This window comes from Podarcis bocagei (genome assembly GCF_964188305.1).
Source record: "Podarcis bocagei genome assembly, chromosome: W".
NCBI classification, from domain to species: domain Eukaryota; kingdom Metazoa; phylum Chordata; class Lepidosauria; order Squamata; family Lacertidae; genus Podarcis; species Podarcis bocagei.
The window spans coordinates 32,101,682-32,113,903 of NC_138131.1; the positions used below are offsets into that span (position 1 = coordinate 32,101,682).

Genomic DNA, 12,222 nt, shown 5'->3' on the forward strand with positions numbered 1-12,222 from the left:
TGGACTTACTGCCCAGCAGATGGGCTGCCTGATCAACTCTAATGGATTGGGCCATGCACTGAGCTCTTTGTGGGAAACTTCATTGTGCGGCTGATCCCTGGATGGCGAGTTGACCCCTGTGGATTGACTGAGTTCGCTGTGGAGAACTTCCACTATCTGCCTTAATTTCCACTATCCCTGGCCCCACAATTTGTTGCTCTAATTGGCTGCTGCTTTGGCACACTTTTTTAAAAAATAGGTCTTGTCTGCTTTGGAATAATGATGTCATTACATAGATGAACTAGATGCTGGTCTATGACCATAATAAAGATTTGGATTGGATTGGATGTCATCACATAGCCAACCATGATTAGCCAAGTGACAATGTCACTGAGGACAAGCAAAGCTGATTTAGTATTAAAGGAACAGCAGATCAAGACAGGAAAGAAGTACTTCTTTTTTGGTAAGGGAGCACAGGTGAATTCCCAGGGTGCAAACATTTTCCTGCTCCTACTCACAAGTGACAAAAGGTGTAATGTTTTTCATGGGTGAGGGCAGAAAATGTTGGCCAACACCTCCCTCCAATTGGCTGAGTCATTCTGTCATCTTTTAAGCTGAAAAGATTGATAAATTTGACATAAGGTGTATTTTATTTACTTACATCGGTCTGAACCATTTGTTGGCGTTGATTGCGGATTCTTGCCACAAACTCAAAAACGTCAACTTTTTGCTCGACATGCATCATGTCAATCATAGCATCGATTACTATGAATGTGCCTGTACGACCCACACCAGCACTTAAGAAGAAAGGAAACGCAACAGGAATTAGGAGGAAAATGATGAAACATATTGCAGTAACTTTTTTGGACTTGGCAATCCTTCTTCTGAAGTCTTACTCCCAATATTTCTGATTTTCTTTGTCTTCCTTACTTATATTGCAAGCACTATGACAGGTCAGAGCAGACTCTCTCCACTACGTTTAGTGGCAGTATCAACATCTCCTGCATTTAGTTTATTGTGAGACAGGACCCCCTATTTAGGCAATGCTTCCGTCTTAACAACACAGGAGTAGGGATCGCCAAGCAATCCCACCCTCCGTGTTTATGTAAAAAACATGTATGGGTCCTTTGCAAATATGGCTGCATGCTCAAAGGCTTTCTCGCAACCTGGAATAACAATAACAATAACAATAATTTATTATTTATACCCTGCCCATCTGGCTGGGCGGCTTCCAAAAAATATTAAAATACTGTAATACATCAAACATTAAAAGCTTCCCTAAACAAGGCTGCCTTCAGATGTCTTCTAAAAGTATGGTAGTTGTTGTTCTCTTTGACATCTGGTGGGAGGGTATTCCACAGGGAGGGTGCCACTACCGAGAAGGCCCTCTGCCTGGTTCCCTGTAACTTGGCTTCTCACAATGAGGGAACCGCCAGAAGGCCCTCAGTGGTGGACCTCAGTATCCGGGTAGAATGATGGGGGTGGAGACGCTCCTTCAGGTATACTGGGCCAAGGCCGTTTAGGGCTTTAAAGGTCAGCACCAACACTTTGAATTGTGCTCGGAAACGTACTGGGAATCCTGCCCAGTTGTGAGACAGTCTTTTTGCAAAGGTCCCAAGGCAACAGGGTTTCATTCTTTGTCCAGGGCTACTTCGCATTGACTCACAGCAAGAAGTCTGAATGAACATAAATAAATCTAAGTTGGGATAGAAACCCAAAGTAGCTCAGATTCAAGTAACCATTGGACCATACCCATAAGTAATATTGAATCTACTTCCTGCTGCTTATGGCCAAATTACATAATGTGGGGTTCACTGTGCCTTTAATTGCAAGTGTGCTGCGATCACACATATTGTAGTACAATTTACAGTGACAAAACGGCTGCGTAGGCAGGGGCTACTGAAACCTCCCTGCTGCTTTCTGCTCTTCCACGTAGAGCCATCCTTCAGCTGCTGTTCTTCTAGCAGCTGGACTCACTTCGGTATCTGTGTGGAAAATTATCCCATGGGATGGGCTAAGGAGGGGAAATCAGGAGGTAAGACAAGGGCTCCCTCCTCCACCCACTCTTTTCACTTTAAGACACACTTTGCACATCCTCAAGTTAACTACTTTAGGATCTTGAACTTGAGACTCACCTTTTATTTTTAACTAGCAACTATGCTGGCCTTATAAAGAGCTAAATACAGTCTTACCTAGGATCCCGAATGCCTTGCGAGTCGAATGTTTTGGCTTCCAAACGCTGCAAACCCGGAAGTGAGTGTTCCGGTTTGTGAACGGTCTTTGGAACCCGAACATCTGACGCGGCTTCCGATTGGCTGCAGGCACTTTCTGCAGCCAATCGGAAGCCGTGCCTTGGTTTCCAAACGTTTTGGAAGTCAAACGGACTTCCAGAACAATTCCGTTCGACTTCTGAGGTAACACTGTATACTGAATTGAATTCTAAAATACCATTTTGACACCAATATGAACATTAGATATAAAAATGTACAGTATTGATTTACTGTGAAATGCTAAAATACTGTCCTAGTGCAGTGTTTCCCAACCTTTTTTGGGCAAAGGCACACTTGTTTCATGAAAAAAATCTCGAGGCACACCACCATTAGAAAATGTTTAAAAAATTAACTCTGTGCCTATATTGACTATATATAAAATAATTCTCTTTAATAGGAATCAAATAAACACAAAGAAAGTAAATCCTATGAGAAAATCCTATGAGAGAAGAGAGCAAATGTTATTAGAAGCTGGGGAAATATCCATGTAAACGTAACAGATTCAAATACTTAAAAGGAGGTGCTGAGCCCTTGACATATGCCTGTAAAAAGGTTGTTGTTGGCGTTGTTAATTGAATTAGTATTCAGCCTTTCAACCCAAACATCTCCAGGGCAGTAATGTAGCTGGCATGAGTCTGATTTAAATTGTGCTTATACTGTGAATCTAAATTCAATTTCATTTATAATGAATTGATTTATTATTTATTAAAGTATTTAGGCTGCCTTTCGGGATAAAGAAATACCCACAGAGTGGTTTGCAATGCAATGCATTGCAATAAATAAAATAAAATAAAATAAAATAAAATCTATTTAAAGCTCCACAAAGGTTATGTGGGACACTGTTCAAACTCTTTGTGATTAGGATTTCAATAATTTCCTGATAGTCCAGTTCTCTGTATTTCCCAGGTGATCCTTATTTCACCTGGCCTTGGCTTTCCTTGTGCTGACTATCCATTTTCTTTCATAGTATGGGAAGAGACTGTCCGCCCAAACAAGCCCAACTGCTGCCTGCTTTACAGAACCTCCTGGATGACTACGGATTTGTGTCACTGCCCATTTCCATGAAAGATTTATTCATGCATTTTGCACAATGCCACAATCCCACATGCAACTTTTAAAAAGGATAATAAAGGATGATCTGCATGACTGCCTTGGCAAGCGCAATACCTGCCAGGCTCAACGGCCGGTCTCGCGCTGCCGCTTCCCGCGCTCTCAAGGACCCGGGAGGAGGAAGGCGTGAAGGGAATCCCGAAGGCGCGAAAACATCGCGCATGCGCAGGCCTTCCGCCTGCGACAGCCCAGTAGGCCGGCCGAAGCGAGCGGCGATGGGATGTGGGAGCTCGCTCGCTCGCCGCCCCGCGTGTGCCTATGTGGGGCACGTTACAGCCCCGTGACGTCAGCGCCACGCAGGCAGCCAGGCAGGCAGACGGCGAGAGCCCCGCGCTGGGCGGCCTCTCCTCGCCGCCGCCGCCCCGCCTCTCGCCGCCCGACTCGCCCGCCTCCCTCCCACGGCACACCAGGCAACGTCTCGCGGCACACTAGTGTGCCGCTGAACACCGGTTGGGAAACACTGGCCTAGTGTTTAATAGCACAACCACTAGAGGGAGCATGGTTGCTTCTGATTAATGATAACTCAAATGATTTTCAGCCTTCCTTTCAGAGGAAAAGGGCCTGGCATCCTGTGCTAGGCATAAATGTTCCTCTGGTATCCTATTATTTTATTTCGGTTTGTTGTTCTTGTGATGTCATATTCCAGCTTTCTAAATCATAACTTATTTCCTTAGACCCTTTCCCATTTATTATATATACACACAAAAAAGTTTATCAGCGATACCACTTCTTCTAAGCATCCTGGTACAAGTTGTACAAAGAGCATTTTTATATTTTGATTGGGCGTTGATTACTTTCAAGTGTGTTTTAAGAATGCATGAATCACCCATGCTTCCTCCTCCATCAGACTCAAACTGCCTTCCCCTACCTCCTTCATGGTACTGGTAGCTACATAGACTGCTAAGAATACAACTACATTACTACAAAGAGCTTGTTCCTTTTCCTGTTCCATCGCTATCCTTTTTCACTTCTGTGCCATATCTAAGCTTGCGGCAGTGACTGTATTGTTTTCTTAACCTAGAAAACTGCTGGTACTTTATGAATATATTTATGCTGATAGTAAAGTTTTGAACGATGGGCTATTTTTAAAATTGTAAAAAAGATTCCTGAAGGGAGATTTGCACAAGCTTATCTTGGCATAAGTCACAACAAATGGTCCGTCTCTCAAAATGGAAAAGGGGACAAATTAATCCCTGCTGATGAATAACTAAGGAGAAACCTTTGCTTTTTTTTCACAGGTGATACAATACGGATAATAATCATCATCAAGAAGAAGCCAGTTTCCTGATACTAGTTCTGATGTTGGCTTGTTCTGCTTTTTCTCAGAGACCCTAGTAGGAAAAGCCCACATTAAGGAGACACTTGTTGCTTAAGCACGCAAAAATTGATTTTGCCCACTTCCTGTTAGGCCACCCCAAGGTAAGTTTTCATGGGTATGTGTGTGTACCTGCATATTTATACATACACATACCTGCAGTGAACCACAATTGGTCCAGCATGTGCAGGATTCAATGATTTTACTTTCTTTAGGAATTTGAGCATTCCAATAGGTGTGAAAGGCACTCCAAAATCAGGCCAGCTGGTGAAATGAAGCTGTGTCACAAGCCTGGGAGCTTTGCAGCCATCAGAAACCTGCTAGAGAGCCAGAAACAGAATATGAGTATGACCATTGATTTCTTTGGCTAAAATCAGCAAACAATCCAGTTAGTGTGACCGATCCCTCCCTCTTCAGACATCAGCAATAGCAGCCTAGACTAAGAATTAATTTAAAATGTTCAGTATATAAAGAGAATTACAGAGTCACTCAGCTGCCAGCAAAAAGCATAGAAACTGCAAATTAAAGCATGTGCCTTAGTGGCCTCACTTTGTAAGTCATAAGCATATTCCATGACCTTGCATGTTGTGCTCACTTAGAACTTAGTATTCATGCACCCACATTTCCCCTTCTTTCAGCAAGAGTTATTGTGGGGACACCTTAACCTGTAAGCACCCCTGGCCTGAGACTGGCAAGTGGATGGGGAACGATTTACCCCAATTGGAGCTAGAGACACTTCGCTCCCAAAAGAAGCTTCAGAGAACAGAGAGCTACTAGAGCCTTCGGTGTTTAATGGCAAGATGAAAACAAAAACTACATGCAGAATGCCAAATGAAATCTCACTTCGGGCACAGTTTAATAAAATGTAAGTATTGAGTAGAGCTAAGTTTTCATCTGACAAAAACAGTTTTCACTCAACAAAAACAGACAATTCCAAGTACGTATTTTAGAGGTTAAAAATAGATCAGGAATGTTTTCCAGTTATGAGAAATATTAAATGGGGTCTATAACTTACTGACTGAATACAAAACTTCCGAATAGTATAATCCACAAGAACTATACAGTCCTCCACAGAAACTCGGATGTTTCCATAAGTCCAGCATCCCTGATCAGGCCAGTACTGGAAACACTTGTCCTGTGCAAATGTAAAGAACACACACAGTCACTTCAAGCTGCAATATATGCCCCTCAAATAACTGAGCTGTACTATAAAGCTGTACAATTATTTTGAGTCTATTTAAAGTATGCTTTTTAAAATTCTAAAACTGAAACTGACACCGCCTAACTATATTAATAGTGAGTTATGAAATATAATAGGACCAAAAATTCATTAAGGTATGACTTCACCCCCCTATGATTTCTAAAAGCCCGTTTCTCCAGGTTGCAGGATGCAATAATTTCAATCCAGAGCCATTTGTAGCCAATGGTTACATGACATTCTTTTAAAAATCTATACTGCATACAATGAGAGAATTGTTGAGAACTCTGTCAACATTTCTCTATGAATGCCAGGAGAGGTCATCCTTGAGCAATAAAAGTTGCATGCTTCTCAGTGACCGAGATATATTTATTTTGTTAGCATCTGTATTGGAATTGCCTTTAGATGTTTTTCTTGTCTTACTGCTTGGGTTTGCCACCTTGGGCTCTTTGGGAGGAAGAGTGGGATATAAATTTAAAAATTATTACTATTATAATTTTCTGCTTTCCAAACACACCTTATTCACTTGTAATTAGCTACCTAAAAAGCACAACAGGAAATGAATATGCACACGAATACGCTCCAGCCATCATCTTCTACCCTGCTGCAGATGTGCTGGGAAATTTCATATTGTATTTTATGAAATCAGTTTTATTCTAGGAACTAGTAATTGGGCTGGAAGGTAAGCTGGAGCCTGAAAGTCCATCTAGCATTCCAGGAAAGATAACGAAATTTGGCAGTGGATTAGGGAAGAGAAAAATGCAGTCAAACAATTCTCAGCCATTCCTGCCCCCCACAACACATGGCTACTAGTCATAATAACTATGCTGTGCCCACAACACTGGAGGCAGTAATGTTTCTGAATACCAGTTGCTGGAAATTGCAGGAGGGAAGAGTGTTCTTGCGTTCAAGTCCTGCTTGAAGGTTTCCCACAGGCATCTGACTGGCCACTGTGGGAACAGGATGCTAGATGGGCCATTGGCCTGATCCAGCAGCCTCTTCTTGACTTCTTACACAAATTACTATCTTAAAAGACGTTTTCCTAACCCTATGCAAGTGTATATTCCCAGGTGGAAAATATATGCAGAATAAATAATACATATTTTCCTACCAATGAAAACTATGTGCAGTGGACGCTCGGGTTGTGAATGTGATCTGTGCGGGATGCACGTTTGCAACCCGCAGTGACGCGTCTGCGCACGCGAGTTGCAATTCGGAGCTTCTGCGCATGCGCAAAGCGTGAATTAGCACTTCTGCACATGCGCGACCACTGAAACCCAGAAGTAACCCGTTTCAGTGCTTCTGGGTTTCGGCGGTCTGCAACCCGAAAAAACGCAACTTGAAGCGTCTGTAACCCGAGGTATGACTGTATCTCTAAAGGTAATTCACAACTGCCATAAACCAGGGCTAAAGCCCGAACATTCACATTTGACTGAAAACATGATTCAGAAATGACACACAGACACCATTAAGTTTCTCAGTTAGTCACCAATTATTTGCTCAGAAGTAAAGAAAGTTTAGTTAAGCCAGCATGCTGCAACGATTGTGTCAGAAACCCCAGACTTATTAAAAAACTCGGAACAGGAAGTGGTAACATTAGTAACAGTCTTGTGAGTTATGGGAAAACTCCAAACAGTATGAGGGGAAATATTTTCAAAATGTGTCCTACCTCTTTTCTCTCTTTCACATTTGTTAACATGACAATAGTTGCAGACTTTTGTTCCCATATCATCCTCCAGAAATCATTTACAGTGTCTTGTTTAGGGCCTACACATACAACACAGCTATTTAATCAAAAACTATGATGACCACAAACAATACTACTGTACTGTTAAAAAGGAAAAGGGTAAAAATATTTATTTCCTTTATTTAAAAATATCTCATCGATAATAATGTTCAAAGCAGTTCACAAGATTTAAAACCAACCAAATAATTCCACAATAAATACTAAAGCAGTAGCAATGCTGCCCAGAAGCAAAATTGTCAAACAAAAGCCCAGGCAAATAAATCTGTCTTCATCTAGCACCTAAACAATGCTAGCATATGTGTCATGCATACAAATGTAGACAGGCTATCCAAAGAGGCAGCAAAGGTCCTGTCTAATCTCAGAAGATAGGGCACTCAGTGTAGGGCCTCCAAATATGATGTAATGGGTAACTTCATAGAGGACAAGGCTGCACTTTCATTAGATGGAAATGGTCTGATAACAAATCCATGTGCTTCCCATATTTACTGTATGTTTAAAGCGGAGCTATGCATCTTAATGCAGCTTATTAAAAAATAGCATTTCTCACAAAATAGAGATATTACATAAGAGGAATGATGTCATTGTGACCATGCTATCTTTCATTGTCCAAAATCTCCCTTTCATTTTGACTTGGGGTGCTTCTAGATGGCAACTTCTCACACAACTGGAGCACCAGCAGGAGATGGGACAAGGCAGGGACTTTGTAGAAGATGTAATTCCTCATGTGGAAGGTTGGCAAAGTGGTGGTTAATTTCTCACTACTGTTGCCTGGCTGCTCACACCTTTTCCCGATGTGCTATATAGGGCTCAGCCTTGGGCCTGGCTGCCTGTTGATGTAATTTGGAGAAATGGATGAAATTGCACTAAGTGCTTAGTCCATGTCTTGAGCAGCCCATCCTTCAAGTCTGGGTTCTGAGTTCTGAGTTAGCATGCCAGCTGCAATGGATGGCATAGAAACAGTCCAAGGCTAAATGCCTGGAGCAGGGCTACTCACCTACCCTCCCTTTTCTCTAAGGAATGTGTGAACATGCAGAGTGGGGTATAAAGCCAAAGCTGTATTCAAAAAGCTCTTTAAAATCTGACTGCCTAAGCATAAGGGTAAATTCTGAAGAACACATTTGCTGAAATTGCTTTGTACATGCAGATGTTTAAAGCAAAACATTTAAAAAGAGAAATGGATGAAATACAGTGGTACCCCGCAAGACGAACGCCTCGCAAGACGGAAAACCCGCTAGACGAAAGGGTTTTCCGTTTTGGAGGCGCTTCGCAAAACGAATTTCCCTATGGGCTTGCTTCGCAAGACGAAAGCCCATAGGGAAATCTCCAGGGACCTCTTTTAAATGCTAGCGGTGGGGAGCAAAGCCTTCCCCCCCCCTTCAGAAGAGGTCCAGGAAGGCTGGCGGGGGCCGAAAGGCTTTGCTCCCCAGCGCCAGCATTTTAAAAGCAGTCCGGGATAGCAGGGAAGCGCTTCCCGCTATCCCGGACGGCTTTTGAAGGCAGGAGAGGCATGCCGGCAAGTCTCCGCCAGCAGCGGCACCGCTGCCGCTGTTGGCGGAGCACTCCGCGAAGCCTGCGCGGGCTAATGTCAGCGCGCGCAGGCTTCGGCATGCGGGCAAGTCTCCGCCAGCAGCGGCAGCGGTGCCGCTGCTGGCGGAGCGCTCCGCGAAGCCTGCACGCGCTGACATTAGCGCGCGCAGGCTTCCGCCTGCGGGCAAGTCTCCGCCAGCAAAGGCAGCGGTGCCGCTGCTGGCGGAGCGCTCCGCGAAGCCTGCACGCGCTGACATTAGCGCGCGCAGGCTTCGGCTTGCGGGCAAGTCGCCGCCAGCAGCGGCAGCGGTGCCGCTGCTGGCGGAGCGCTCCGCGAAGCCTGCGCGCGCTAATGTCAGCGCGCGCAGGCTTCGGCATGCCGGCAGAGGTCCGCGAAGCCTTGGGCGGACAGCTTTTGAAGGCAGGCGGGGGGAGCAAAGACTTTCGCCCCCGCCAGCCTTCAGAAGAGGTCCAGGACCTCTTCTGAAGGCTTGCGGGGGGCAAAAGTCTTTGTCCCCCCTGCCTGCCTTCCCAGGGGCTTTTAAATCGCCCCGGACAGCGGAGAAGTCCTCCGCTGTCCCGGGGCGATTTTAAAATGCCGCCCGCCAGCATTTTAAGATCGCCCCGGACAGCGGAGAAGTCCTCCGCTGTCCCGGGGTTTTTTAAAATGCTGGGGGTGGGAAGAAAAGCCCTTGTCCCCCCCCCCAGCCTTCAGAAGAGGTCCGGGGACAGACTGTCCCCGGACCTGGTCTGAAGTCGGTTTCCCTAGGAACGCATTAATTGATTTTCAATGCATTCCTATGGGAAACCGTGCATCGCAAGACGAAAAAACCGCAAGACGAAGGGAATTGCGGAACGAATTAATTTCGTCTTGCGAGGCACCACTGTAATGGAGATACCTTGAGCTGCTATAAATTTATTCTTTTCCTTGTAGCCCTGGAGGGGAAAAAATGTACACAGTTGTCTTTTAAACTTACGCTCTTACAATATGAATTTCAAAACTGTCAATGTGCTGCTTGCTTAACAAATTTAAAAAGTAATTTAAAAAGAAATCTATTCACTTACATCTATATATGAAGCATTGATGTAATCTGAACACTGAAGTCCACCTATTTGCGTTAAAACTACCCTGGAATGGTCGTCTGTAAAGAACAAACATACACAATTAGAAGCTCCTTTGGCAAATATAGATACAGTGCTGACAACCTTCTGAAACACATTGTTTTCTTCTCAGCAACAAAACAAACTCTAAAAACATTATTCTGCCTGATGAATACCTTAAGCCAATAGCGACACCATTTGATTTATTAAATTTGTATACCACCCTTCATCCGAGTATCCCAGGACAGTTCACAACACAAAAATGCAAAATGAGAATACATAATAAACACAAAACAAAACAAAAACCATTAATGAGACCATGAAACAAAATCAAATTTACTGATGAATTCTACTTCAGCAGTTTTACTCCGCGGTCCACTTTTAAAGTTCCTTTCTCAAAGAATATTAACATTAAGTTTTCATCTAAGACTAAAATACCATCTCACTGTTTCGGAATGCAGCCATTTCTATTGTCAAATATTTGTCCATTTATAATTTTCATGTAGAGACTGACCTGTTTGTCTTACGCAGACAGAAGAAGGGCAGGTTAGAAGTGATACTTGTCCGGGATCAGCATATGAACAGCCTTAATATGGCTGATGCTATTACTGTTGCCTCCAGCAGCAACCAGCTAAAACCATGCCAATGTATCATCAGTGATGTACAGCCATCCTAAACAATTATATTTCTCTCTCACAGGCCTGGGGTGACAGGCCTTCCCTTGTTTACATTCAGCCCCTCGTGTAAAAAGGTGACCCAGCCTAACGGACAGACAGAAGCCCTGGGACAGGGCACTGCTACAAACCCTGATACCAGCTCTGTCCCCAAATGCACTCAGGCAAAACTGTTACAGGACCTAATGGCATCAGATAAACACCAACAGGAACTCATTCATTCATGTGCAGTCACCCTATTCTCTTGACTGTAATTTATTTTAAATTGATTTTAATATTGTACTTTTAAATTGCTGCAGGTCATCTGAGGCCTTATGATGAAGGGCAAGAAAGAAATCAAAGCAACGATTGTCATCCTGGTATCACCTACCAACAAGGACAAAGCTGAAGGAGAACTCAGGAAGTTTGAGTCCATTTATTTAGACCATAATCAAACCATAATGGTTACCTCCCCAGTTATATATGTTTAGCAAAGGTTAGAAAAAACCATGTTATCAGTGTTGTGAATTGTCAATGTGATTATCTTAAATATACAGAGCCCACCCATGATGGGGGTGAAGAGTCCACCTCAGGTGGCAGAAGTGCAAGAGCTCCGTCCGCCTGCTTGTGCCGCCAATAGGGAGGTGTTCTGGCATGTGACATTGCCAAGCAAGTGGCAACACTTTGAGGAGTGCCCTGGCTTCCACCAAGTTTGGTGAGAGGTGGGAGTGGTGATGGCGGAAGTGGAGGAGGGGGAGAGGAGGCAATTCCTGTTTTGCCTCAGGTAGCAAAATGGGACAGGTCTCCACTGTAAATACGTTTAAGCTTAACACACAACAGTCACTGTACATCTTGGTCATTTGGCCGAAATGTTTACTATTTTTCACTTTATCCATGCGCATTTGTATCTGCCAACTGAGAATAGTACCAATGCATGGATCTGTTGAAGGAGACTCTAGTCGATAAAAGCTAGGGCTAAAGCTTGTAGCCTTTAGATGCCACAATACAGTTGTTTCTTTCTGCAACAAATTAAGATGGGTACTTGCATGGAAAACACTATTACTTTAATAAGAATTTGGTCCTTCCTAATATAAACCTTATTATTTATAATAAATCAACAAATCATTAATACTTACAAGGTAGTATGTTGGGATATCTGTTCTTTTCTCTGTTTTCCTCTTTATTTGCCATCTCAAGTGTTCCTTGCATATATCCAGGAGGTAATGACTACAGGAAAAATATGTAGTGTCAGTTCAAAACAGCATACTATAGTGAGTAGTTACATAGAGGAGATGGTTTAAGTAAAACAGTTGTATCCCATG

At 43.5% G+C, this 12,222-nt stretch overlaps 2 protein-coding genes and 1 long non-coding RNA gene across 8 annotated transcripts in view; 1 reads left to right on the plus strand and 2 right to left on the minus strand.

Annotated features, from left to right (window-relative positions):
• Positions 1–12,222, minus strand: part of LOC308577910 — a 467,797-nt gene that overhangs the window by 320,670 nt on the left and 134,905 nt on the right. The gene's annotated exons all lie outside the window — the stretch shown is intronic.
• LOC308577893 (receptor-type tyrosine-protein phosphatase epsilon-like) overlaps positions 1–12,222 on the minus strand; it is a 90,463-nt gene that overhangs the window by 8,661 nt on the left and 69,580 nt on the right. For 5 of the 6 annotated variants that reach the window (XM_081178261.1, XM_081178260.1, XM_081178264.1 and 2 more), the window contains 7 exons: positions 12,037–12,127; positions 10,212–10,288; positions 10,046–10,082; positions 7,542–7,639; positions 5,690–5,809; positions 4,831–4,994; positions 641–776 (listed from right to left, as the gene is read on the minus strand). In XM_081178261.1, coding sequence (XP_081034387.1) covers positions 641–776; positions 4,831–4,994; positions 5,690–5,809; positions 7,542–7,639; positions 10,046–10,082; positions 10,212–10,288; positions 12,037–12,127 — 723 coding nt within the window. The remainder of the gene's footprint in view (positions 1–640; positions 777–4,830; positions 4,995–5,689; positions 5,810–7,541; positions 7,640–10,045; positions 10,083–10,211; positions 10,289–12,036; positions 12,128–12,222) is intronic. The other variant, XM_081178262.1, reaches the window with a different exon arrangement.
• Positions 11,629–12,222, plus strand: part of LOC308578071 (uncharacterized protein) — a gene marked incomplete at its 3' end in the record, with an annotated part of 98,359 nt that continues 97,765 nt past the window's right edge. Inside the window, exon 1 of the mRNA XM_081178355.1 lies at positions 11,629–11,643. The remainder of the gene's footprint in view (positions 11,644–12,222) is intronic.